Here is a 26,257-nt window from a genome sequence, read left to right as displayed (position 1 = left end):
ATGGGCCCGCGATCGGTGCCCACCGATCGCGGGCAGCGGGCCCGATGCCCGCGCACTATTTGTCCTTCCGCCGCCCCGCAGTATCAATACGCGGGGCGGCTGAGGGGCAACCCGGACCGCGCATGCGCGGGTTTCGCGCAAAAACGCGATGACGTCACCCGCGCATGCGCGGGTGGCGTCTTCCCACCTGCGCATGCGCGGCTGACGTCATATGACGCGTCAGCCGGCGCTAAGTCCGACAAGCGGGTTTAACGATTTTCGTTAAGCCCGACTTGTCGGAGCCTCCGACGTCGGGCTGCTAGCCCCGACGGGGGACCAGAATCGGTCCCCCGTCGGGAAGGGGCGCGATGCCGTAAAACCCGCCCGGGTTTTACGGCGGTTTGACGATTTTTCCCGTTTTGGGAGAATTTCGCCCCCAGTTCTAGACTCCCACTACAAGGGGAAGTTATGCTCCCATCATTTACAGTGTCCAGTCGCTAAATACATTTTTATTCTCTAATTTTTCTAAATTCTAGAGAATGTAGGCCCCGTTTCCTCATCCTCTCCTTACAGGACAATCGTGTCATCGCAAACATCAGTGTAGCCACAGAATACTTCCTAGAGATTTGTACTAAATGGAGTTCTGCAAAAAGGAAGCACAAAAGGAAGGTGGGATGGAAGGAAAGTTTGAAGGAATTAAAAGGTAACATTTCACCTCAAGACATCACAAAGTACTTTATAACCAATGGATTCATTCTGAAGCAAGCCACTATGTTCAGGTAGGCAAAAAGCAACAAATTTGTCCACAACTATAGGCAGGATTCTCTGATCCTGAGGCGAAGTATTGACGCCATCGTCAATGCCGTTGCGTTTCTCGGCGGCATCAACATGGCCTCAGGAGCAGTGATTCTGACCCTCTCAGTAGGCCAGCACGGCACTGGAGCGACCCTTGCCGCTCCAGCTGCCGATCCCGGCATCAATTGGGTGCCGCGAGTCTGCACATGCGCAGTGGGACCGGAACAATTGCCGTTTAAGTGCGGTGGCTCCCTTCACCGTGCCAGCCCAAACGCAACATGGCATGGGGCTACAGGGGGTGGTGTGGAATAAAAGAGGCCCCCAGCCCGACCAGGCCACAGCAGAGCCCCCCCCCCCCCCCCCCCCCTGGGGTCGGACCCACCCCACTAGCCGCTCCTGGATCTATTCACGCCGAGGTCCTGCCGGTTAAGACAAGGTGTGAACGCCGCCGGCTGGACTCGTTTTTTTTGTACGGCCGCTCGGCCCATTCCATGCCGAGAATCGCCGGGGGGGGGGGGGGGGGCCTCGTAGAGCGACCACCGACCGCGCTGGCGCCGATCCTCCACTCTCCGGAGAATCGGCGGACTGGTGTCGGGCGGTGTCGTGCGATTTGTGCCCGTCTCAGCGATTCTCCGGCCCGGCCTGGGCTGAGAGAATCCCGCCCCACGTCTCTCGAACAGGAAATGAATGGATCATCAAATAATCTGTTTTGGTAATGTTTCAACACTAGGATTTTTTTTCCTTCTCCACTGTTTACTCTTTTAGTTTGAAGTCATCAACTTTTGCTGGCTTATCATAATGACCATGTTTCTATGAGAACCTAGTCAAGGAAAGTCAGCACAAAGGGGATTGCAAAGCCATTGCATCAGAACTCAGTCCTAGAAAACAATAATTTAAAGTGTCATTTCTGACGACAGACAGTTATTGTTGAAAGATCCCAAACGGAAACATTAACACCTGTTTCTCTCTCCACAGGTGCTGCCAGACCTGAATATTTCAATTTCACCTGTTTTTATTTCAGATATGTCTACATCCACAATATTTTACTTTTGAGTAATTATGCTGCAATTTATAACCTTCCTAATCACAGCAGAGAACACACTTGAAAACTTCCTATTTCAACCCTTGAAAAAGCACTTCACTTTCAGAATTAGATTTTTAAAACATTCTTAAATAGGAGCCTTCAACTACGTTTCAGTTTCACATGCAGTAATCCTCAGCAAGAGCACCATTTAACAACCACAGTATATTAATCAAGACTCAAGCCTTTTGAAGCTTTCTAATATCCAACACATTGAAGTGTTACTTGGTATCTCATTCTAATGGTGTTCAATGGAAAATTCATTTAACGTATTTTTAAAAAAACAATTACATCCTTCCTTGCACCTCTTTTGCTCATTTGTTATGTACTTATCTCAACGTCTTCCTAATTTATTCTCGTCAGGCAATGACTTTCAAAGATCTCTGCTGATATTAGCCCACTCTCGTCACCACTCAGCACTCAATTCTGGAAATATCTGCCTCTGAGACAGGAAGATCACTGGCAAAAAAACGCCAAGTAAACAGCTCAGAATGAAGCATCAGCAGACAATGAGCCAAGAACCAGCCTTCAGTCAAAGCACACAACAATTAATGAATGCTGTATATTCAAATGCACTGTGAAGATAAGGCTGTTTCCACTGTATTGGCTCGCAAAGTAAAAGGCTTGTTGAAAATTTGTGTGCAGCTTCAATTTTCATAGAATTCTATGATTGGATGAAAATTGAAGCTGCAAACAAATTTTCAATTTGGTTAGTACCAAAACCTTTGGTCTTAAGTCAGCAGAGTGCAATTTTTTCTGGAGCAAGGCGGAAGGGGAAGTAAGTAATGAAAATTCATGAAGGAAAAAGGAGAGGACACAGAATTATCATTCCGTATTTAACCTAAACAAAATTGTAGGCAAAGAACAAATAATAAAATGAAAATGTCAAATCCTTATTCTTGAGTGCAGGCTGCAGAGGGTTAGAAAATGGGCAGAGAATGATTCAGCTTCCATGAGAAATGCATTTCAAAAAATCTTCCTTACATTCTTCCAGTATTACACTGGCTCCCAGTTTCTTCCATTATTACTCTAAGTGCTTACGTACTGAGGGATCTACAATTTGGACGAATAGTCCCTCAGATCTTCTTACACCTGCGTTCGTTCTCAACTGTTTGGTCGCAGAATTTCATACTGGCATGTCTTACAACAGTATCTTGCAATCACACTTCACATTAGAAGAAAGTAATAACACAGCCTTTGTATGGGAATTTCCAATTCCCTTCCTGCACCTAGTAGTTCACTAAAGCAGACTTTGCCCATTTCCATAGCTAGTAATTCCCAGAACAGGTTGCTAGTTTGTCACCAGAGGTTTAGAGTTTGAGGGGCGCCATTCCACATCAAACGTAGCTGACCAGGAGTCTCTCCCACTCTTACCACCATGCCACAGGCATGTTGGAAGGATTTTTCAGGTTGACACACTCAACCCGTTTGACCAGTTATGAACGCACCTTCCTTGGTCATAAAGTCCTGGGGTGGGACTCAAACCAGAGCTTCTGGCTCAGAGATAGGGACACTACCCACTGTGTGACAAGACCTAATCCATGGGAATTAAGGGATGCTAACAAACAATTGTTCAAAGAGAAGGGCTTAAGATTTTAAAATCAGTGATAGAACTAGACAAAGGAGGGAGTTGCAGAAGAGAACTGAGATAATTTAAAACTCTAGTCAACGATGAAACAAAGGGAGAAATAGGTACACTGAAGGTCAATGTCATATATCTAGAGATGCAAGGTTAGAACTGGCTGTTGTGGTGGAGTGCAGTGAGGATGTGAATTGGTAGATGATGATAACGATATAAAATTTGATGAGCAAAGGGGAACAATTGTACGTCCACTTGAGCATAGCTGCCAGACAAGCAGACTTAATTCAGGGCAGGATGTGAGCAGCGGAATGCTGGGAAAGTCAGAGTTCAGGGAGGCTGGAATAGGGGAGACAAGCAGGAAAGGCTTTTTGAGAAAATTGCCGTGACAAAGTACGAACAAGGTTTCAGCGAGTGAAGGTAGTGGTAGAGGCAGGCAATGTTATTAAGATGAAAATAAATAGATCTTGGTGTTGGATAGGAGACAGTTTAACGTATAGTTGCAAACAAGGTGCTGAGATTGCACAATGTCTAGTGCAGTCTGTGTTAGCATTCAGAGAGGGATGGCACTACTAGCAAAGGAGTACATTTTTGGCGTAGAGGGTGCGAACTGAAAACAATAGCTTTTTTTGATACGCTGGGAGAAATTTGGGGTTCATCCAGTCATTGTCCCGCAGGTAGTTGTAGGAACAAGAGAGTGTTGAGAGATAAATATAAGAGGCGTACACTTATCTCACAGCTTTGAATTATGTCTTCAAGGAGTAGCTGTAGAGGAAAAAAGAAAAGCAAGCCTATACAGTGCCAAGAGCTGCCACTCGAGATGCAATTTGAGACAGGAACCATGCAAGCCCATAGATTTGGCCCACAGAGAAGAGGCAGTACAGCAGGGTGGCGTGATCAAATACTATAATATTATACAGGTCGAGTAGCATTTATCCGTAAAACAAAACTAAAAACGCCACTTTTTTTTTATAACCTCAATGATCTTTTTCATAGGAAGTGTAGTCGGTTGTCTGCATTGTTTACCTTATTATTTGTGTGGTGAACTTGTCAAAAAGCAACTTATTACCGTTACCCTGTACTTATTATCTTACTTTTCTAGCCATTTTATTTACTTTAGACAATAGCTAGTCTAAGCTTAGGCTATTATAATGTAAGTTTATATGCAGTATCCCAAAACTGAATTATCTGCAATCCGAATTGCAATTGGATAACGATGCTTGACCTGTATAATATTTTTTTTATAAATTTGGAGTACCCAATTCATTTTTTCTAATTAAGGGGAAATTTAGCCTGGCCAATTCACCTACCCTGCACATCTTTGGATTATGGGGCAAAACCCACACAAACACGGGGAGAATGTGCAAACTCCCCATAAACAGTGACCCAGAGTTGGGATCGAACCTGGGACCTCGGCGCCATGAGGCAGCAGTGCTAACCACTACACCACTGTGTTGCCCCATGTCCCACTTCTAATGAAACACAACATAAGCTCATAGAACAGCATATCATTTTTCAATTATGCAATTTACAGTTTTAAGATAATCGTTATTAAAAATTGACTTTAGGTTAAAGATTGACCAAATTACCACCATACTTTGAGTGGGGGACGGTTCTGTTTCTGTTAAAATCTGATAATTATTATTCTATAATAATGTATTCCTAGACAGTTCTATCAAATTGAACAAAGTCAGGCTGTGCAGAGATGAAATGCCTGTGCTTGAAATGTGCTAGCAGACCTTGAGAATGAACGATTTAGACCAGTTCAGATAAGATACCAACAATATCAGGCAGGCTAAAGAGACAAACTCTTCTAGTAGAATGCTAGCATAGCCGAGTCCAGTCAAACATCAGAGGTTAATAACTATCCCAAGCACCCATCTACTGATGGAATCGGACCGAAAGATGTAATAATAATAATCGCTTATTGTCACAAGTAGGCTTCAATGAAGTTACTGTTTAAAAACGATTGGAACAAGGCAGCCTTGTTTAAACAAAGGTAAGGTATATTGACCTAATCAAAATACAAATTGAACTAAAAATGTGTCAGCATACCACATAGAACGGAGGGATAAAAGATACTTTTTTTGTTGTTGTTTGTTTTATAAATTTAGAGTACCAGATTCATTTTTTCCAATTAAGGGGCAATTTAGCATGACCAATCCTGTGCATCTTTCGGTTGTGGGGGCGAAACCCACGCAAACATGGGGAGAATGTGCAAACTCCACACGGACAGTGACCCAGAGCCAGGATTGAACCTGGGATCTCGGCGCCATGAGGCAGCAATGCTAACCACTGCGCCATGGCGCTGCCCAAAATAAGATACTGTTAAAGAAACAACAATGTTACAACTGCAGGAAAGAAACTCCAATCAACATGATGTTGATCACTCGTGGGTATTTTTTATATTTCACTTGTTTAATTTTTTGAACAAATTGTTACTGCAGGTAGTCCATTGTATATTTTGATATATTTTGTGTGACAGCACTAAGGTTAGATCACTAATCCAAGCTTGAGTGCCCTCCATTATTCCCTGTAATTCTCACGACTGAATCAAAAAAAGTAAGCAAACAAATTCTACAATCATCACATCCAAGTCCACAACTGCCCCCCACCCTCCGCCCCTTTTGTTTAATTACTTTTGCAGTTGGGCGGCATTGTTAGTGTTAATTTTACTTTTCCGATTCCACCTCTTCTAGATTTGTCATGTTTCCTAATTTGTCCCATTACCAATTTATCCTTACAACATCATCCATTCTGTCATTTAATGCCTCCTATTGTCTACTCTATTGCAGGTCCATTTTGATCCCCCCCACCAAACCCCACCATTTCCTGCCTGTGCAATTGCACTTAATTCTGTTGTTTTTAACCTTTTCCAGGTATGATGAAAGATCAATCTGAAACTTTTAACTGTGTTCCGCTTTCCATGAGATGTTGTCAGATCGGAGTACTTCCAGCATTTTTAATTTCAGATTCCCAGTGTCTGCAATACTTTGCTTTTGTTTCAGCATATTATTACATCATACAATCTTCTTAAAGCACATTTGTGCTCACAGACTTTGGAAGTTAAAATTATCTTGATATTCCTGTCTAGAATTAAGATTGGAAACATTGTAAATTAAATTATTCAAATAGATTGGAATGCTATGACAATGTTCAAAAAGTCTTCAAATACCGTCAAAATATCCTTATCCAAAATACTTCCAATACTCCTACACAAGAGAAATCTGCCAGCTCAGATTTGCTATGAAAGAGTGAATGGCACATTGCCTAAATAAACAAGGACACACTACAGGAAATTATGCATTAATCAAAAATGTTCCTGGAAACAAATCTATCAGAAATGCCAAATTAACTAAATTGCTACAAATAGATTAAGCGGTTTCAATTCAGAAATTTTACAAAAGCACATGTACTGGACTCATTGAGATTTGAAAGAAAACTTAGTTTCTAACAGCTTGGCATGAAAGTTGTTGAATATTTCCAAAAGACTGTTTCTGCAAGTACAGATTGTTATTTTTTTACTCACCTGCATACCAGCATTTTGAATTTCCATCCTCCATCTTTCCTACCCATGACTCATTCCAGGAATGCGCAAAATCAACCAACAAAACCAACTGGATTAGTATGAAACAGAATGCACCAGCTGTACCAATGGCAAACAGGGCTAATGGAAAAGGAAACAGAATTTAGCAAGCTGTATGTTTAACATCTAAGAAAACATTGTTTTTTCATCTCTTCTCTTGTTTTTATAGGGAGGGAAACAAATCACTGTTGTTTATCCAGTTCTAAATAATCAATTATCAAAGTCCCTTCTCCTATTTAAGGTAACATTCTTTTATTTATTTTAACTGTTGGTTTAATAAGAAAATTATGAACACATAACCAATATACTTCTCCTTAAAATACATCTTATCATTCTACCTCTTGTAAATGGTCCTTCAGGGATGTAAAAGGCTCCTACTGTAAGAGCAATGATGGCAGCTATTTTGAAGAACCAGAATCTGTCAAAAGCAAAAAAATGAATTACAATGCAAACTTTCAAATAAAGCAACTTTGAAAACATATAGATAAACGAAAAGGAGAAACACAGTCACATCTTGCAGAGTCAAAGGCTTAGCTCCCAAAAGCAGGTGGGATGGAGTCAGGTGAAATGTTATGTTTAAAATTGTCAAACTCCAACATCATACCCCAATCCAATCTGCTCCAGCTTTAATGGATGCAAGACAAAGGATGAGCAGCCAGTTCACGCCCAGTGAGACGGTCTGGCCAATTCATAATTTAATGAGAATAGCCAGCCATTAATTTAAGCCGCTTTCATTTTAACCATCGGGGTCAGCTTTCTCAGCCTCAGAAACCCCAGCAGCTGATGGAAGGCAAGGGACAGTTTCAGCAAGGACAGCTTCCCACCAGCCTCCCAAGCTCCACACCCTCAGACCAAGCACCCACAACATCCATTCCTTCCCCTTCCTTCCCCCACTCCACCAAGGATCAGGAGCACCACTTACCCCGCCCCCTCCCCGGTCAAGAATTGGATATGCTCTCCACCCTCCTCAAAGGCACCCGCTACTTAACCTGAGGGATCCTTTTTTATGAACCCACATCCTCCATCCTGGCTGTTTCAGAATACTGTGTCATGTAAACAGGACAGTTTTATCAATTACAAGACTGGAACTTGGATCAGCAGAAGCAAAGTATAAAACTGTGCAACAAATTTTGCAAGCATTAACTTCTCTTTTACTACAAAATTATACACAAGGAATATAATAAGATTACTTACCCATTATGTATTGCAGCTCTGGGATCCCTGCTGGATTTCACATTGATTAAAAGCAGAGAGAAAAGAAAGAAGAAGACAGCCAATCCAAAGCAGATACGGTAAACTGACTTGTAGCTAACTAACACATCACAGTTCACGGACCCATGAACAGTTGGAATTTGGGAACCAAAGCCATCTTCACAGAATCCTGGAATCTATCAAACAGAAAAATCGAATTACATCTAAATTATAAGTTAACTGAATGTCTTTCATTCTACATGTTTCTCATTATACTAGCATGTTATGATCAGGTGAGATGGGGTAGAATGGCTTCCCTCCTTTCACACTGTGTTCCTTTCACACTATATTCCATATGCTGCACCCAATGTGTAATATTTATGTATTTACATTGTGTATTTATTCATGTATGGAACGATCTGCCTGGACTGTACGCAGAACAATACTTTTCACTGTACCTCGGTTGACGTTACAATAAATAAATCAAATCAAAAATCCTTGTTTGGCCGTGATAGGTCTTTTTAAAAAGATTCCTTGTCAATTCAGTGAGTGTTGAGCAACTTACAGGCTGTGACTGTGAGACACAAATAGACAGGTTTCCCTGCAGGTTTTAAAGAGAAAATAGTAACAATAATAGAATTGTGGGTGGCACAATGGTTAGCACTGCTGCCCCACGGCGCAAAGGACTGGGTTTCGATCTGTCCATGTGGAGTTTGCACATTCTCCCTGTGTCTATGTGGGTCTCACCCCCACAACCCTAAGGATGTGCAGGGTAGGTAGATTGGCCATGCTAAATTGCCCCTTAATTCGAAAAAAGATACTTGGGTACTCTAAATTTATATTAAAAAATATAATTGTCTCAGTAAACATAATGTTGACTGCAGGCCTCAATTGGGGTGAAGATTACAATCAAAACATTTCCCTCTTCACATTTCCTCTCCCAAATTCATTCTCTCATCACATGTCCTGCCTCTTAACTGCCTCTTCATACCAACCACTTGCTCCTACCACTATCCCTACCCCTTCTTTGAACTATGCACTTAATCTCTATATTCTCCATTTCCATATTGTTCCAATCTGTCACATGGTCATTAACCTTCCCTTCACTTCCAACACTTTCCCCAAAACTGGAGGTCAGATGCCTCCAGACTCTTAGCCAGTTCATGAGTTACTTTAAACGATAATTTCTGAGGATATCATAATACAAAGAAAATGTCATGAATGTTGTATGTATGGAATTTCAGAAAGTGTTTCCTAATGTGTCACATAAAAAACTTACAAAAAGTAAGCAGATGCTATTAAAGGGAATTCAGCCACATGGATAGAGATATGCATGCAACAAAAGGCAAATAAATATTTCCCCATTCCAAGGACATTAGTGGCTTGCTGCATAAATCTTTGCTGAGGCCTCTTTATAAACCTTTTAAATAAATAATTTGGACACCAGTAAAAAAGGATCAAACTTTGTTTAGACATCAAATACATGCCAATCGGTGAAAAGGAATGCAGGATCACACATAGGATTGTAAGTTGCAATGAGGAAATAAAAAATTTACAAATGGATATAAACAGATTAGGTGAATGGGCCAAAATTTGGCAGGTGGGAGTTTAACATGGATAAGTGTGAGGTTATCCATTTTGGTCGGAACAATGGAAAGGCAACTTATCTAAATAGAGAGAAACTTCAGAGTGCTTTAGTGCAGAGGGATTTGTGTGTCCTCGTGCATGAATCGCAGAAAACTAGCTGCAGGTACAGCAGGTAATAAGGAAGGCAAATGGAACTTTGGCCTTTGCAGCTAAAGGAATAGAGTATTAAAATAGGGAAGTGTTGCTGCGACTGAACAAGGCATTAGTAAGACCACACCTGGAATACCGTGGACAATTTTGGCTCTCTTATTTGAGGACGGATGTAATTGCATTAGAGTTAATTTAGAGGAGGTCCATTAGATTAGAACATAGAACAGTACAGCACAGAACAGGCCCTTCGGCCCTCAATGTTGTGCCGAGCCATGATCACCCTACTCAAACCCACGTATCCACCCTATACCCGTAACCCAACAACCCCCCCTTAACCTTACTTTTTTATTAGGACACTACGGGCAATTTAGCATGGCCAATCCACCTAACCCGCAACATCTTTGGACTGTGGGAGGAAACCGGAGCACCCGGAGGAAACCCACGCACACAGTGGGAGGACGTGCAGACTCCACACAGACAGTGACCCAGCCGGGAATCGAACCTGGGACCCTGGAGCTGTGAAGCATTTATGCTAACCACCATGCTACCCTGCTGCCCTGCTTCCAGAGATGATGGGTCTGTTTTATGAAGACAGATTGAGCAGTTTAGGCCTATACACTTTCAAGTTTAGAAGAATGAAAGATCTTCTAAATGAGAGAATGAGTGCCTGCTTCTTCTTTTGGGGCAAGAGGTCTAAGGGGTAGCAGATTTAAAACTGATATGAGGAGAAAATACTTCTTTCAAAGGGTCGTGAAACTGTGGAATTCACTTCATGCTAGAATTTCAAATTCAAATTCAGATTGAGCAAGAGAAAACAGAGTGCCATACTCGAGTTGGGCAGAGGTAATGATACAGGTCTGAGGAAAGAGTTGGCCCAAGTTGATTGGACACAGATAAGTGAGGGTAGGACAGTTGAGGAACAATGGTGGATGTTCAGGTAGATATTAAATACCTCTCAATTAAAGTCTATTCCTGAGAGGGAGAGGAATGCTAAAAGGGAAAAAAACATTCCATGGCTAAACAAGGAAGTCAAGGAAAACCTAAAGGCCAAAACTAGGTCTTACCATACTACAAAAGGTAGTGGTAAGCGGGAGAATTGAGAGTACATTAAGGTTCAGCAAAAGCGTACTAAAAACAAAATCAAAAGAGCCAAGATGAACTACGAAAGAAAACTAGCAGAAAACAAATACTGATACCAAAAGCTTCCAACAAGTATATAAGGAGGTAGAGAGTAGCTGAAGTAATGTTGGCCCTTTAGAGGACAATACTGGTGATGTAATAATGGCGAACACAGACGGCAGAGGCACTGAACTAATATTTTGCCTCTATCTTCACGGTAGAAGATAATTAAAAATTTCCAAAACTACAGTTCATGTGGAGAAACTTGAGGCAATAAACATCACTAAGGAGACAGTATTGAATAAACTGATGGGATTAAAGGCAGATTAGTTTTTGGGACCTGATGGTCTGCATCCTAGGGTATTAATGGAGGTGGCAGCAAAGATAGCGGATGTATTAGTTATGATATTTCAGAATTCCCTGGATTCTGAAAGAGTCCCGGTGGATTGGAAACGCACTAATGTGACGCCCATATTCAAAAATGGAGAGAGGCAAAAAGTAGGAAACTATAGACCGGTTAGCTTGACCTCTGTGGTGGGGAAGTTGCTGGAATCAATCATTTAAGGAGGAGATGACTGAACATTTGGAAAGTCAAAACTCAATCCACCATTGTCAGCATGGTTTTATGAAGGGCAAGTTATGCATGACAAACTTGACTCAGTTCTTTGACGACGTAACTGCAAGGTGGATAATGGGGAACCTGCAGATGTGGTATATATATAGACTTCTAGAAGGCTTTTGACAAGGCGCCGCATAAAAGGTGAGATCGAAGGGGATTGGGGGTAGAGTACTAGACTGGATTGAGGATTGGCTGACTGTCAGAAAGCAGAGGGTTGGGATAAATGGGTCCTTCTCTGGCTCGCAAACTGTGCGGCAGAGGTTAGTCCTCGGACCTCAACAGTTTACAAACCTCTGTGCCATGCCACCCCAAGGAGCAGGCACAGTTGAGGGAAATCCTCAGACAAAGAGAAAGGAAGACAAATCAGAAACATGAGTACAGAAGGTGGCATCATCATAATAAATGTAGTGGAGAAATTGAGAGATGGCAAATACAGTTCGAGAGAAATATGAACCATATTTCAAGAAAGCAAGTACACCTAAAACAAGAACAAAGTTCTAAGAACGGGATTCTCCAAACCCGCAGCAGAGTGTCCACACCGTAGTAAATGCCCCGCATTTTACGACGGCATGAACGGGCCGCTCCCACGTCTAATTCTGGCCCCTAAAGAGGGCCAGCATGGCGCTCCAGCTGCAGATCCCAGCGCGAATTGGGCGCCGCGGGATCTGCGCATGCGCATTTGTGCCGGCGCCAATGAGGATATGCGCAGTGGCCTCCTTCAACACGCCGGCCCTGACGCAACATGGCGCAGGGCTACAGGGGCCGGCGCGTAGGAAAGGAGGCCCCCAACCACAGGGGCTGGCCCGCCGATCAGTGGGTCCTGATCACGGGCCAGGCCACATTGGAGGCCACCCCCCCCCCCCCCCAATAGACCGCCACCCGACCCTTACACGACGAGGTCCCGCCGTCCGAGAGCAGGTTAGAATGGCGCCGGCGGGACTCAGCTCTTTTCCAATGGCCGCTCGGCCAATCCAGGCCAGAGAATCAGCGGGTCGGCCACGTAGAGCGACACGTGGCCGGCGCCAATGGCACCGATTCTCCTGCAGAGAATCACGTGCTGGTGTGGCGCGTTCGTGGGGATTCTCCGGCCCGACACGGCCTGGAAGAATCCCGCCCAGGATTTATGCTTTCACCCCTTCCTTAAACCCTTGAACCACCTGTCTTTGCAATTACCCCATCCCATCTCTAGCCCCATCTTTTTTCTTCAAAGTTCTTGAATTTATGTCACTTCCCAAATGTGCCTAATTTTCATACTACTCCATGTTTGAACATCTCCAATCTGGATTCCATCCCTGTCACTGAGCACGCCAAACAAAGTCACTAGTGATTTCTCTAAGGATGTAGTGAACCATCCCTCAATATTTTGAGAGCTTCCTCCAGCCTGGAACACAGTTGCCTAAACCTTCAACCTCCTATGTCTCTCTCTTATTGCTCAGCTGAGAGGAAGTATCCTTGCCTAGTTCCATTCTTACCTATCCAATTATATCCAAGGAACATCCTCCGGTGACTTCTTTCCAACCCCAACATTGTTAGCTTTGGAGTCCTCCAAGGACTTATCCTTTGCTCTGGCCTAATTCTCATCCATATGCTGCCCCTCAGCAATATCAAAATTATCTCTGATTCAACATGTAATCTGATGACACTCAGCTCTGTCTCACCGCCACCAATCTGAACCCCTCCACTGCCTGAGTGTCAGGGTACTTGTCTTGCATGCAGCCTTGGACGAGCCGAAATTTTGTCCAATTAAATTCTGGGAAGACTGAAGCAACTGACTTTTCCCCCCACCACATATAACCTGTTCCCTGACTATCAACACCATTCCCCTTTCAGTCTCAACCAGACTGAGAATCCAATTGACATCCTCTCCATCACTCGATCACAAAAGCCGTTGACTTGTACTTCAGTAACATTACCTGACTATGCTGCGCCTCAGTTTCTCTGCTGCCGAAACCCCTATCGACACATTTGTTACCTGCAGGCTCACTTCTGTTTGCAGCATTCCGAAAGAACTGTTCCTTCCACAATATTCCATTCACTGACTTACATTGGCTACCGGCCCACAGCTCAATTTTAAAATTCTTATTCTAGTATTCAAATTCCTCCATGGCCTTGCCCCTCTTGGTCAACTCTCCAGTGCTATAATCTGAGAACTCTGAATTCTTCAAATTCTGATCTCAGAGGCTTCCCCACTTCCTCCACCCCAATATTGGCAGTGCGCCTTTAGCTGTCTCGGCCTCAAATCTAGGATTCCCTACAATTTTCTGCTTCTCCATCTCTCTCTCCTTTATGTTGCCCCTTAAAATCTACCTCTGACCAAGCTTTTGGTCACTTGTCCTCAATTCACCTTGTTTGCTTCAGTGAGAGTCTTTCGCTGATTATGCTCCTGTGAAATGCATTGGGACATCTCACTACATTAAAGATGCTATACAAGTACAAATTGATGTGGTTGAGCTATGTAGGTGGCAATGTAGATGGAAAATGTCAAAAAAAAGGGCAAATAAGATTCTGGGTTTTCGACTTAGAGGTTCTAATTTAACAGCAAAGAAATGGTGTTGAATTTGTACAGCATATTGGTTCGGCCAGAGTAGTAATGTGAAGGGTCCTGAAGAACCAATTTTACGAAAGATTTTAGAGTCATGGAAAAGGGACAGCCAAGATTCACAGAAAGGTATGAGAAAAGATTTATTTAATATTTAAATGAAACAGAGAAAACATCACGATCAAAGAGGTTATAAAAAGTTTTGGCGAGAATGATTTCATTGATTGCCAAATTGACAGCAAGAGGGCATGAATAAAGATCATTACGAAAAGAATAAGTTAAAAGTTAATTTCCAAACAGGGGATTAGTAGAAACTGGAAATCTAGCAGTGACAAGGGACAATACATTGAAACGTCTTCCATGCTGTTGATAATACTAAATTTTGCAGTCCAGATGTAATCATCAGTCGAACACCAGATAACTTAAAAGAGCCGTTTATTTACCGCGGGGCTGTAGCACAGCTGTGACTCAGAGTTACAGCAAGTGAAAAAGCAAATTTCTCTCAGTTACAGTTGACTATATATTCTTACAAAACCCATCACACCTTTCAATCATTAGTGATACAATTAGCCCATTACGCCCCTCCTTTAAGTAATTATTTTCTTCCCATGATTAGTAATACGGTTAGTTTCATAGCATAGTAATTCTTTATCAGAAAGTCCTAAGGAGTGAATCTTCCCCCGGCTGTGTTTTGTTCCCACCACAGATTCTCACAGACCGTCAAAGTCGTGATAACGCGTTCTCACAGGAACAATACATTTCACAAAGCTGGTATACAAACCTGACATTCCATTACCCATCAAGCTCTGATTTAACTTGACCAAACTCTCATTCCATTTCCCATCATGCTCTGATTCTAACTTGAGCCAAACTCTCATTCCATTTCCCATCATGCTCTGATTCTAACTTGAGCCAAACTCTCACTGTAAAGATATATGTATAACAGTTAGTTTTCAATGCAACATGTGCAAATGGATAAGAACCTGGCTGAAAGCAAGGAACAGCAAATACCTGGGAATTAATATTGTATTGGGATGGTTTGCATGGGGAGTGGAGGTGGTAGAAATGACAACTACCAACAAGCGTGCATCAGGATTCAGTGTTGGGACCTAACTCTTTCTCAGGTACTTCCAGGATCGGACTCAAACTCAACCAAAAATGATCAATGCAGATGGCTCAACAGGAATAGATTGGGCCCTATATCGAGAAGTAGAGAAAATCTGTAAATGGGCCGAACAGTAACACATACAATCTGAGAGAGACGTGTACGGTACTGGAGGGAAAAAAATTGACGTACATACTCTATGAATGGTTAATGATTTCTGAAAGCATGGCTGAAAGATGTCTTTGAAAAAGTTTTGAAGGAAAGTAACAAAGTAGGAATCTTACAAAAGTATATAAATGCTAAACAGTGTTTGAAAGGTTAACCAGGATGTTACCTCCAAATAAACTCAAGAGCAAGTCATGGGGACATAGGCTCAAACTTGAAATGCAAATATAAGACACACATCAGGAAGTATTTCTTCATATAAAAACTTCAGTCATTCTGGTGCCTGTTGAATGGCGTGATGAACCGTTGGTCACTTTATATTTTTCAGATGGAGAAACTAAATTGGACCAAATTACCTTCCCATATTATAATCTTGTCAAGTGAGTTATAAAAGGACTGTCACGTTTGATACAGGTGCATACTGTCAACTCAACATTACACACCTAAGGAACTTGGAATGTGCATTTCTGGACAGTTTGCAGTAAATACATTTTTGGAATTAGAAGAAATCTAAACTATAAGCAGCAAATTCATTGGTGTCAACATTTCCTCCTGGCTTCCACCATTCCCATCTTTGTTGATCTTCTCAAAAGGGAGAGTTCCAACTTATTGTCCAACTACTGCCTGTTCATGGAATGTGTTATGTTGTGTTTAGAGATGTTTGAGATTACGTAAACATAGTCATACAGAACTTGAGTATTGTTGAAACAAGAGACATACTGCCAAAGCTCATCAGGGACAGATTTACAAGATCAATAGTAAAGGGAAAAAGTGTGAGAAGAGAGCGCTGATTGAAAAGCATCAACAGCATGTCTCTTTTAGAACATAGAACATAACAGCGCAGTACAGGCCCTCTTTTTTCAATCAATACGAAACAGTGAACGAATGCCATGGATCTTTAAGCTTAAATATGGGTCCATGTGACAATTGAAAAAAATAACGATTCATATAATTTTGTATCCTATCTAACAGTTTATGTGAATGCAACTCATTTAGCTCATTTAGAGATAAACAAAAACATTCAAAAATGAAAAATTAATGTTTTCCATAAAAACAGGTTGCAGTGCTAATCTCTTCCAAGTTCCTTGTACTTAGGAATAATAGTATAAAACATACCTTTTTCAACTGTGTTTCCATTCCAGGTGCCAGCATAATACAAGCTACAAGGGTGCCCAGAAGTAGAATGAATGCATAGATTAATCTGGTCACTGTGGAATTCTTGCTGTTGGGGCAGCAGGTGCACAGCAAACAAGGAGCAGTGCTGCACAGACATGGCACCTATGAGACAATATTACAAACAAATATTAGAAATGACTAACTCCCTAAAGCAAATCAAGTTGGAGCATAAATTCAGAAACCGTGTAAGCATCACAGATGAATTAACTAGGGGTGTGGCGATCCAATTTGTACATTCAGATCCTATAATAGCATATTGAAGCTTCAAATAATTTATTCCCACATTGTTCCTTATAATGATTACGGCCCAAGCATTTCTGAAGATATGAAGTGGTGTGTTTATGGCATACACACAAGATCATAAGAAATGCGAGGTGTAGGCCATTTGGCCCAATGAGCTGCTCGACCACTAAGATGATGTGTGATCTGTTTGGATCTTAACTCCACTTTCCTGCGTCCTCCTGGTGCCCCATTCCCAACCCTTGATTTCTCTACTCTGCTTCAAAATCAGTCTAGCTCAACCTTGAATATATTCAATCAGCCAGCCTCCATTGTTCTCTGTAAAAGAGCATCCCAAAGACAAATGATTCTGAGAAGAAATTCCTCTTTTTAAAAAAAAACTGTGCTCCTAGTTCTAGATTCCCCCAGGAGAGAAAATATCCTCTCACTGTCTGTCCTGTCAATCCCTCTTGGAATCTTATTTGTTTCAATAAGATCACCTTTCATTCTTCTAAACTCCAATGAGTATAGGCCCAATTTGCTCAACCTTTCTTCATTAGACAGGCCCTTCCTTCCAGAAATCAGCCTAGCGAACCTTCTCTGAACTGCTAATGAAAATATTTCCTTTCATAAGACTAAAATTGTGTGGTCTGACCAATGTCTTGCACAGTTGTAACAAGGCTTCCCTACTCTGAAACACTACCCTTTTGCTATAAAGGTCAACATTGCACATGCCTTCCTAATTGCTCGCTGTACCTACATGCTAACCTTGTGACTCATGTACAAGGACACCCAGATTCCTCTGTACTGCAACATTCTTCAGTCTCTCGCCACTCAAATGATACTCCACTTTTCTATTCTTTCTACCAAAGTGGACAACCTCACATTTTCCCTCATTATACTCCAGATGCCAGATTTTTGCCCACTTATTTCATCTATCTATATCCATTTGCAGGCTCTTTGTATCCTCCTCGCAATGTGATTTCCTACACATATTTGTAGTATCAGCAAATTTGGCTACAATACAGTTGTCCCCTTCATCCAAGTCTTAATATAGATTGATCTGATTTGATTTATTCTTGTCACATATATTAGTATACAGTGAAAAGTATTGTTTCTTGCATGCTGTACAAACAATGCATACCGTACATAAGGAAGGAAGGAGAGACTGCAGAATATAATGTTACAGTTATAGCAAGGTGTAGAGAAAAGATCAATTTAATACGAGGTAGGTCCATTCAAAAGTCTGATGGCAGTAGGGAAGAAGTAGGGCAGCACGGTAGCATTGTGAATAGCACAATTGCTTCACAGCGCCAGGGTCCCAGGTTCGATTCACGAGTTGGGTCACTGTCTGTGCGGAGTCTGCACATCCTCCCCGTGTGTGCGTGGGTTTCCTCCGGGTGCTCCGGTTTCCTCCCACAGTCCAAAGATGTGCAGGTTAGGTGGATTGGCCATGATAAATTGCCCTTAGTGTCTAAAATTGCCCTTAGTGTTGGGTGGGGTTACTGGGTTATGGGGATAGGGTGGAGATGTTGACCTTGGGTAGGGTGCTCTTTCCAAGAGCCGGTGCAGACTCGATGGGCCGAATGGCCTCCTTCTGCACTGTAAATTCTATGATAATCAAAATTTCTATGATAAGAAGCTGTTCTTGAGTCGGTTGGTACATGACCTCAAACTTTGGTATCTTTTTCCTGACGGAAGGAGGTGGAAGAGAGTATGTCCAGGGTGCGTGGGGACCCTAATTCTGCTGGCTGCCTTTCTGAGGCAGCGGGAATTATAGATAGAGTCAATAGATGGGAGGCTGGTTTGCGTGATGGACTGGGCTACATTCACAACCCTTTGTAGTATCCTGCGGTCTTGGGTAAAGCAGGCCCCATACTAAGCTGTGATACAACCAGAAAGAATGCTTTCTATGGTGCATCTGTAGAAGTTGGTGAGGGTCGTAGCTGACTTGCCAAATTTCCTCAGTCTTCTGAGAAAGTAGAGTCGTCGATGGGCTTTTTTAATGTCGGCATGGGGGGACCAAGACAGGCTGTTGGTGATCTGTACACCTAAAAACTTGAAGCTCTCGACCCTTTCTACTTCATTCCCATTGATGTAGACAGGGGCATGTTCTCCACTACGCTTCCTGAAGTCGATGATAATCTCCTTCGTTTTGTTGACATTGAGGGAGAGATTATTGTCATCGCACCAGTTCACCAGATTCTCTATCTCATTCCTATACTCTGTCTCGTCATTGTTTGAAATCCGACCCACTACGGTGGTGTCATCAGCAAATTTGAAAATAGAGTTGGAGGGGAATTCGGCCACACAGTCATAGGTGTACAAGGAGTACAGTAGGGGGCTGAGGACACAAGCCTTGTGGGGCACCAGTGTTGAGGATGATCGTGGAGGTGGTGTTGTTGCCTATCTTTACTGATTGTGGTCTGTGGGTTAGAAAGTTCAGGATCCAGTCGCAGAGGGAGGAGCAGAGGCCAAGGCCATGGAGTTTGGAGATGAGTTTCGTAGGAATTATCGTGTTGAAGGCTGAGCGTTAGTCGATAAATAGGAGTCTGAGAGAGGTGTCTTTGTTATCTAGGTGTTTCAGGGTAGACTGCAGGGCCATGGAGATGGCGTCTGCTGTGGACCTGTTGCAGCGGTAGGCAAACTGTCGTGGATCAAGGCAATCCGGGAGGCTGGAGTTGATTCGTGCCATGACTAACCTTTCGAAGCACTTCATGATGATGGATGTCAGAGCCACTGGACGATAGTCATTAAGGCACGCTGGTTGACTTGTTTTTTGTACTGGGATGATGGTCGTCTTCTTGAAGCAGATAGGAACCTCAGATTGTTGTAAAGAGAGGTTGAAGATGTCTGCGAATACACCCGCCAGCTGATCCGCGCAAGACCTGAGTGCTCGTCCGGATACCCCATCCGGACCAGTGGCTTTCCGTGGGTTGACCTTCGAGAAGGCTGCTCTGACGTCTGCAGTGGTGATCTCAGATACAAGTTCATCCGCGGCTTCTGGGGTGGAGGGCTCGCTCTCGCTGACCTCTTGCTCAAAGCGGGCTTAGAATGCGTTGAGCTCATCAGGAAGGGGTGCGTTGGAGCCGACGATTTTACATGCCTTCATCTTGTAGCCTGTTATGTCTTGCAGATCTTGCCATAGGCGGCGGGGATCAGCGTGGCTAGCCTGGGACTCGAGCTTGGTCCGGTACTGTCTTTTGGCGTCTTTGATTGATTTCTTTAGATCATATCTGGCTTTCTTGTAGAGGTCAGGGTCGCCTGACTTGAACGCCTCAGACCTAGGTTTCAGCAAGCAGTTGATATCCCTGTTTCATCCAGGGTTTCCGCTTGGGAAACACACGGATTTGCTTCTTTGGCACACAGTCTTCTGCACACTTACTAATGAAGTCAGTTACTGTTGTAGCGTACTAGTTCAGGCTGCTCGCAGAGTTTTTAAATACTGACCAGTCCACTGACTCTAAGCAGTCCCGTAGGAGATCATCCGATTCCTCAGACCAACAATGCACAACTTTCTTTGACGGATTCTCCCGCTTCAGTTTTTGCTTATAAGCAGGGAGCAGGAGCATAGCCTTGTGGTCAGATTTGCCAAAGTGTGGGCGGGTGATAGAGTGGTAGGCATGTTTGATATTTGTGTACCAGTGGTCCAGGATGTTTGGGCCTCTGGTGGAACAGGTGACGTGTTGGTGGTAACTTGGTAGTCCGCTCTTGAGCTTGGCCTGACTGAAGTCCCCAGCTACAATGAACAAGGCCTCGGGATGTTTCGTTTCAAGGCTATTTGTGGTGGTGAATATTTCATCCAGTGCGATTTTCACATTCGCATGGGGTGAGATGTAAACTGCCATCAGGATAACGGAGCTGAACTCCCACGGAAGGTAGAAGGGCCGGCATTTTAGCGTCAGGTATTCCAGGTCCGGGGAGCAGAAACTCGCCAGTGTTGCTACATCCAGGCACCAGGAGGTGTTGATTAGGAGGCAGACCCCACCTCCTCTTGTCTTGCCTGAGGCTGCCGTACAGTCCATTCGGTGGATTGAGAACCCCTCTGGTTGTAGGGCACAGTCCAGTGAAGCAGGAGTGAGCCATGTCTCCGTGAAGCAGAGCACACAGCAGTCCCTTAGTTCTCTTTGAAAAGTGAGTCTGGCTTTAAGTTTGTCTAGCTTGTTTTCTAGAGATTGGACATTAGCTCGGAGTAAGCTAGGCAGAGGGGCTTTGGGGCCGCGTTGTTTCACTCTCACCTGCAGGCCTGCACGTTTTCCACGTTTCCTGGAGTGACTGCTTCTTTTCGAGCCTGGGAGACGGTCAGAGTATGCAGTGTTAGGGGAATAGTTGTGTCCAATGAAGTTATTCACTCTGATCGGGGTGTGTTAATAATTGAAGCCCTAGAATGGAATCCTGTGACACTCCATTTGTTAGTTTGACAACTTGAAAATGAACTATTTATCCTGTTTCCTGTTAGCTAATTTTCCAGCCCTTATGCACTACATATACTGGCACCTCTTTATCCGCCCTGCTTCTTACACCCTCAAAGAAATCTAATAAGTTTGTCAAACATTATTTCTCTTTCAGAAAATCAATTTGAGTTCTATCTAATTGTATAATGATGTTTTATTGTCCTGCTACAAGCTCCTTAATAATAGATTCTAGGTTTTTGCCAATAAGGAGTTAGGCCAACTGGTCTATACTTTCCTGCATCCTGTCGTCTGCTTTTGTTGAATAGGAGACATTATTATGACATAAAACTTTCATAAAATTATGGCATAAGGTCAAGCCTTTACTTATGCCAAAACGTCCTGGTACCTTTTATACTGAGAAACTCCCCAAAATAGAGAGGATTTTTCATGATATTGCCACTCCTTAAAAAATTAATGGTGATATCCAATTTGCTGTATAGATCGAGTATTCTTTCTCCAAATCCGAAAACATCCAAAACGTGGGATGTCTCTAACCCGAGTCAACATGAATCTCGCCGACTGCACCTGACCTTTAGCATGTGATGTCTCTGACCCCAGTTAGCATGAATCTCGCCGACTGCACCCGACCTTTAGTGCGGGACATTTCTGACCAGTCAAAATTAACCTCGTCGACCGTACCCAACATATAGCATGGGAGTCTCCGAACCTGAGCCAACATGAACCTCACCGACCTTTAGCACAGAAAGTCTCTGAACAAGAGCCAATATGGACATCACCAACCTTTACTGCAGATGTCTCTGGCCCAAGCCACCACAAACCTTGCCGACCACACCTGGCCTGTAGCATAGGAAGTTTAGTTGTTTTGACTGCATTGATGACCTTGTGAACCCTCTCCCACAAGTAGGGTTGCAGTTGGAGCCATGGTGAGAACTTGCTACTTTCTAGCCATTTTACATAAGACAATAGGTAGCGTAGGCTTCAGCTATTGTAATGTAAATAGGCCATAAAAAATAAAACAGAGATTCACCATTCAAATACTTGGGACAGCTATTCAGAAGCAGTATCATTGAGAAATGTTTTCTATCCATTTCAATATTGAACAGTATTTAATTTCAGTTATAATCCACCAGGTGTGAAGTTGCTATACTTACATGATAAACAGACTAAACTCACCAAAAAACGTTAGCATCTATCCATTCAAGTGTAAGTAAACCCTTAATGGCATAAGACAATTACTATAAATAATATTACTAGCATTCAAAATTAACTACTTTGGATTTTAATTATCGGTGATGGTTTGAAAAAATAAAATAAGTTTATTTTAAATGTTCTTGATGTCTCCTCCCTGTCTTTTAATCCCTCTCTTTGTTTTGATTTATGTTCTTGATTTAGTGGCCCTGCAGGAAGTGGGAGCTGTGGAAAAAGAAAGTTATCAAAATGTCTGAAGTTGTTAAACTCAATGTTTACATAGAATTTACAGTGCAGAAGGAGGCCATTCGGCCCATCAAGTCTGCACTGGCTCTTGGAAAGAGCATCCTACCCAAGGTCAACACCTCCACCCTATCCCCATAACCCAGTAACCTCACCGAACACTAAGGGCAATTTTGGACACTAAGGTCAATTTAGCATCGCCAATCCACCTAACCTGCACATCTTTGGGAGGAAACCCACGCACACACGGGGAGGATGTGCAGACTCCGCACTGACAGTGACCCAAGCCGGAATCGAACCTGGGACCCTGGAGCTGTGAAGCGATTGTGCTGTCCACAATGCTACCGTGCTGCTCCAGAAAGTTGTAAAGTGCCTACTCAGAAGTGTGCTGTTACTCCAATCTGTGCTGGGCTTCATTGGAACATTGCAGGAGCTTGAGAGCAAGATGCTGAATTCAAATGGCAAGCAATAAGATCACCCAGTCCGTTTGGTCTCCCCAATGTACAAGCCGTATCGTGAGCAACGAATACAGTAGACTAAACTGAAAGAAGTGCAAGTGAATCACTGCTCCACATGAAAGGATTATTTGGGGCCTTGGGTAGTGAAGAGGTAGGAGGTAAAGGGGCAGAAGTTGAACCTTCTTAGATGTAAACAATCCCATGGCACTCTTGGAAGAGAAGTAGGAGATGGGATCTATTCCCAGTGTCATGGCCAACATTTGTCCCTCAATCAACATTACTCAAAGAGATTATTTGGTCAATATCACCTGTTAGGGACATATTAAAATAAGTTCACCAATGAAATTGGCCACCACTGTTGGATCAGCATACAAGGTCATAAGACATTCAAGGCCAAATTGCCATTCATACAAACTGCAGGTACGTTATACATTTGAGGCATAATTAGATAAAGAACAGTTTGAGATGCAATACGCTCAGTTTCGAGAGTGTAACTGAAAATTCCAAAATGAAATCAAAAGATAATTGTTGAATTCTTAACACTTTTAACTTTTAATAATTGGGCAGCATGATGGCACAGTGGTTAGCACTGTTGCCTTACAGCTTCAAGGACCTGGGTTCAATTCCGGCCTTGGGTGCACGTTGTCCTTGTGTCTGTGTGGGTTTACTCCGGGTGCTCCAGTTTCTCCCACAATCCAAAGATATGCAGGTTAGGTGGATTGGCCATGCTAAAATTGCCTCTTAATGTCCAGGGATGTGCAGGTTAGTTGGGATTGTGAGGTTACAGAGCTAGGGCAGCAGAGTGGACCGAGGTAGGGTGCTCTCTGAGGGTCAGTGCAGACCTCTTTCTGTGCTGTAGGGATTCTATGGTTCCACGCACTTAAAAATATATCAGAGTCAAGACTGACATTTCATGTGCAGTCTGAGGGTGTGCTGCACTGTCAGGATGTGCCATCTTTCAGTTGAGGCATTAATCCAAGGCTTCCTCAGAGATTGGCATGTACTTGTTTGCAAAATAACAGAAGTTCTACCTGGCATCCTGCCTAACAGTTATCCTTCAACCAAGATCATTTGTGCTGTTTGTCGGACCCTAGCTATGTATATACTGGCTGTCACATTTCCCATATTGGAACAAATAATTTTTGATAGTGTGGTTGTAAAGTGTTGCAAGGTCATGAACACGGTGCTATACAAACGCAAATCTTTATCAGTAATAGTAATGTGCACCTTCCAGGTTAATTTTGGCAACATTCACGAAAATAAAAACAGTAAAAGCTGGGAAATAAGAATACCGGTCCGCAGTGGGGGGTTTTTTCAAGGGAATTCCCAACTGCACCGCTTTCTGAAAACGTTTAGTCTACTGTCGCCAGAATGTCAACTTGTAAATATTTGACAAAGGGGTACTTTTATGTTTTTCACTTAATGCGATCAAGTGTAAAAACATCACATGATTGTTGCATACTGTAGCAGGAAATAATGGTGCAGCTGATTTGTACAGAAGGTGGGGGAAGAGTCAGTCCACACTTAAAAACGTCATTAACCCCAGGGGTGCGGCACACCGCTGGCACGGTGTAAACATAGACTGGTGAAGGGCGACCGCCACACCTTTATTCGGAATCTCCAGCCGCTTCTCTGTTTCAATTGGCGTGAACAGAAGCGAGGCGGGCGGCCGCTGTGTTAATCCCCGGAAACTAAACCCCATCGTTAAAGCTCGGAGCCGCCGCCGTCAACCAACCAACCAACCGGCCGGGTCGCAGCTTCTGCCGCTGGGAAACAAACCACCCACCCGTCCCCACCGCGGCCTAAACTCCCGGGCCCGCTGCTCTCATTCCGTCCTTACCAAGCTGGCCAGGGAGCACACCCCTAATACCGAGCCCATCGCTTAGCGACCAGGCGAGCAATCCAAATGTCAGCGGAAGGAGCGGTCTCTCTCTCTCTCTCTGCAAATGGCCGCGCGCCGTCCCCGTTACCAGGCAGCCAGGATCCGCGAGCCCGCGAGCGGCGCCCGATGCGTCAGCGAGCCCAGTGTGCCTGTGACGTGCGCGGGCTAGCGCGCGTGCACGGCTCTCCCATCCGCCTGAGGCAAACTTGGAGCCCTGTGCGCAGCAGTGGTTTACCCAACACATCTCTGTGCACTATGAAAAAATATTAAAATTTTGAGGCACATCTCCTATTTTCTTCCCTTGTTGGGAACTTTGATTTAAACTTCTCCCTGTCTTTTCTCCTGTGGCTTTTTAAAATCTTTATCTTCCCTTTACCTTTGGCTGTCCAATGATTACAGTGATGTGGAGGTGCACCCGGTGTTGGACTGAGGTGGGCACAGTAAGAAGTCTTATTAAGGTAAAGATAGATATCTAAGGGTTATGGTGTTCGGGCTGGAAAGTGGAGCTGAGTCCACAAAAGATCAGCCATGATCTCATTGAATGGCGGAGCAGGCTCGAGAGGCCAGATGGCCTACTCCTGCTCCTAGTTCTTATGTTCTTATGTTCAAACACCAGGTTAAAGTCCAACAGGTTTATTTGGAGTCACTAGCTTTTGGAGCGCAGCTCCTTCAGGTGAATAATTACAGTCGCCAGGTTTGTAAGGTGAAATACAAATACTGTTAATTGATAACAGAAATAAAGATGAAACATGCAATAATTACAGCTGGATAACAAGCTAGTTGACCTACAACCTCTTCCATCTGTTCCCCAATCTACCCAAACACACAAGACAGACAAACATAGAGGGTGGCAAACAGTAAAATAATAAGGGTTAAGAGCAAAAGATAACAGTCCTTGCTTCAGGTGATAAGTTACTTGCAGCAAGCTTTCCTTCCAACCCTCTGGTTTACAGTTGGTGATGGTCGACTTGTGAATCATTAGTTCAGTACTCAAGCAGTAGGCTTAACTCTGAAGAGGCACTTTAGATTTTATTAAACTGGGCCTTCAACTCAAAGGGTCACCTTCAGGCCGATGTCTCATACCAAAACTGGCTTCAACTCGAAGGATCACCTTCAGGCCTATTTCTTTCTTGAGACCCTTTGTCTCATATCAAAACTGGCTTCCAGCCCTTGGGTTGATT

At 43.3% G+C, this 26,257-nt stretch overlaps 1 protein-coding gene across 1 annotated transcript in view; it reads right to left on the bottom strand.

Moving 5' to 3' along the window:
* Window positions 1–25,243, bottom strand: part of LOC119969513 (serine incorporator 1-like) — a 36,616-nt gene extending 11,373 nt beyond the window's left edge. The window contains exons 1-5 of the mRNA XM_038803210.1: window positions 25,035–25,243; window positions 16,612–16,773; window positions 8,215–8,408; window positions 7,359–7,438; window positions 6,964–7,101 (exon numbers count right to left, since the gene is read on the bottom strand). Of these exons, the coding sequence (XP_038659138.1) occupies window positions 6,964–7,101; window positions 7,359–7,438; window positions 8,215–8,408; window positions 16,612–16,773; window positions 25,035–25,073 (613 nt within the window). The 5' untranslated portion in view covers window positions 25,074–25,243. The remainder of the gene's footprint in view (window positions 1–6,963; window positions 7,102–7,358; window positions 7,439–8,214; window positions 8,409–16,611; window positions 16,774–25,034) is intronic.
* Window positions 25,244–26,257: the final 1,014 nt, after the last annotated feature.

Source organism: Scyliorhinus canicula, chromosome 7 (genome assembly GCF_902713615.1).
Source record: "Scyliorhinus canicula chromosome 7, sScyCan1.1, whole genome shotgun sequence".
Classification (NCBI taxonomy): Eukaryota; Metazoa; Chordata; class Chondrichthyes; order Carcharhiniformes; family Scyliorhinidae; genus Scyliorhinus; species Scyliorhinus canicula.
The sequence above is the reverse complement of the archived record's forward strand: the minus strand, read 5'-3'. Positions and strand labels throughout refer to the sequence as shown.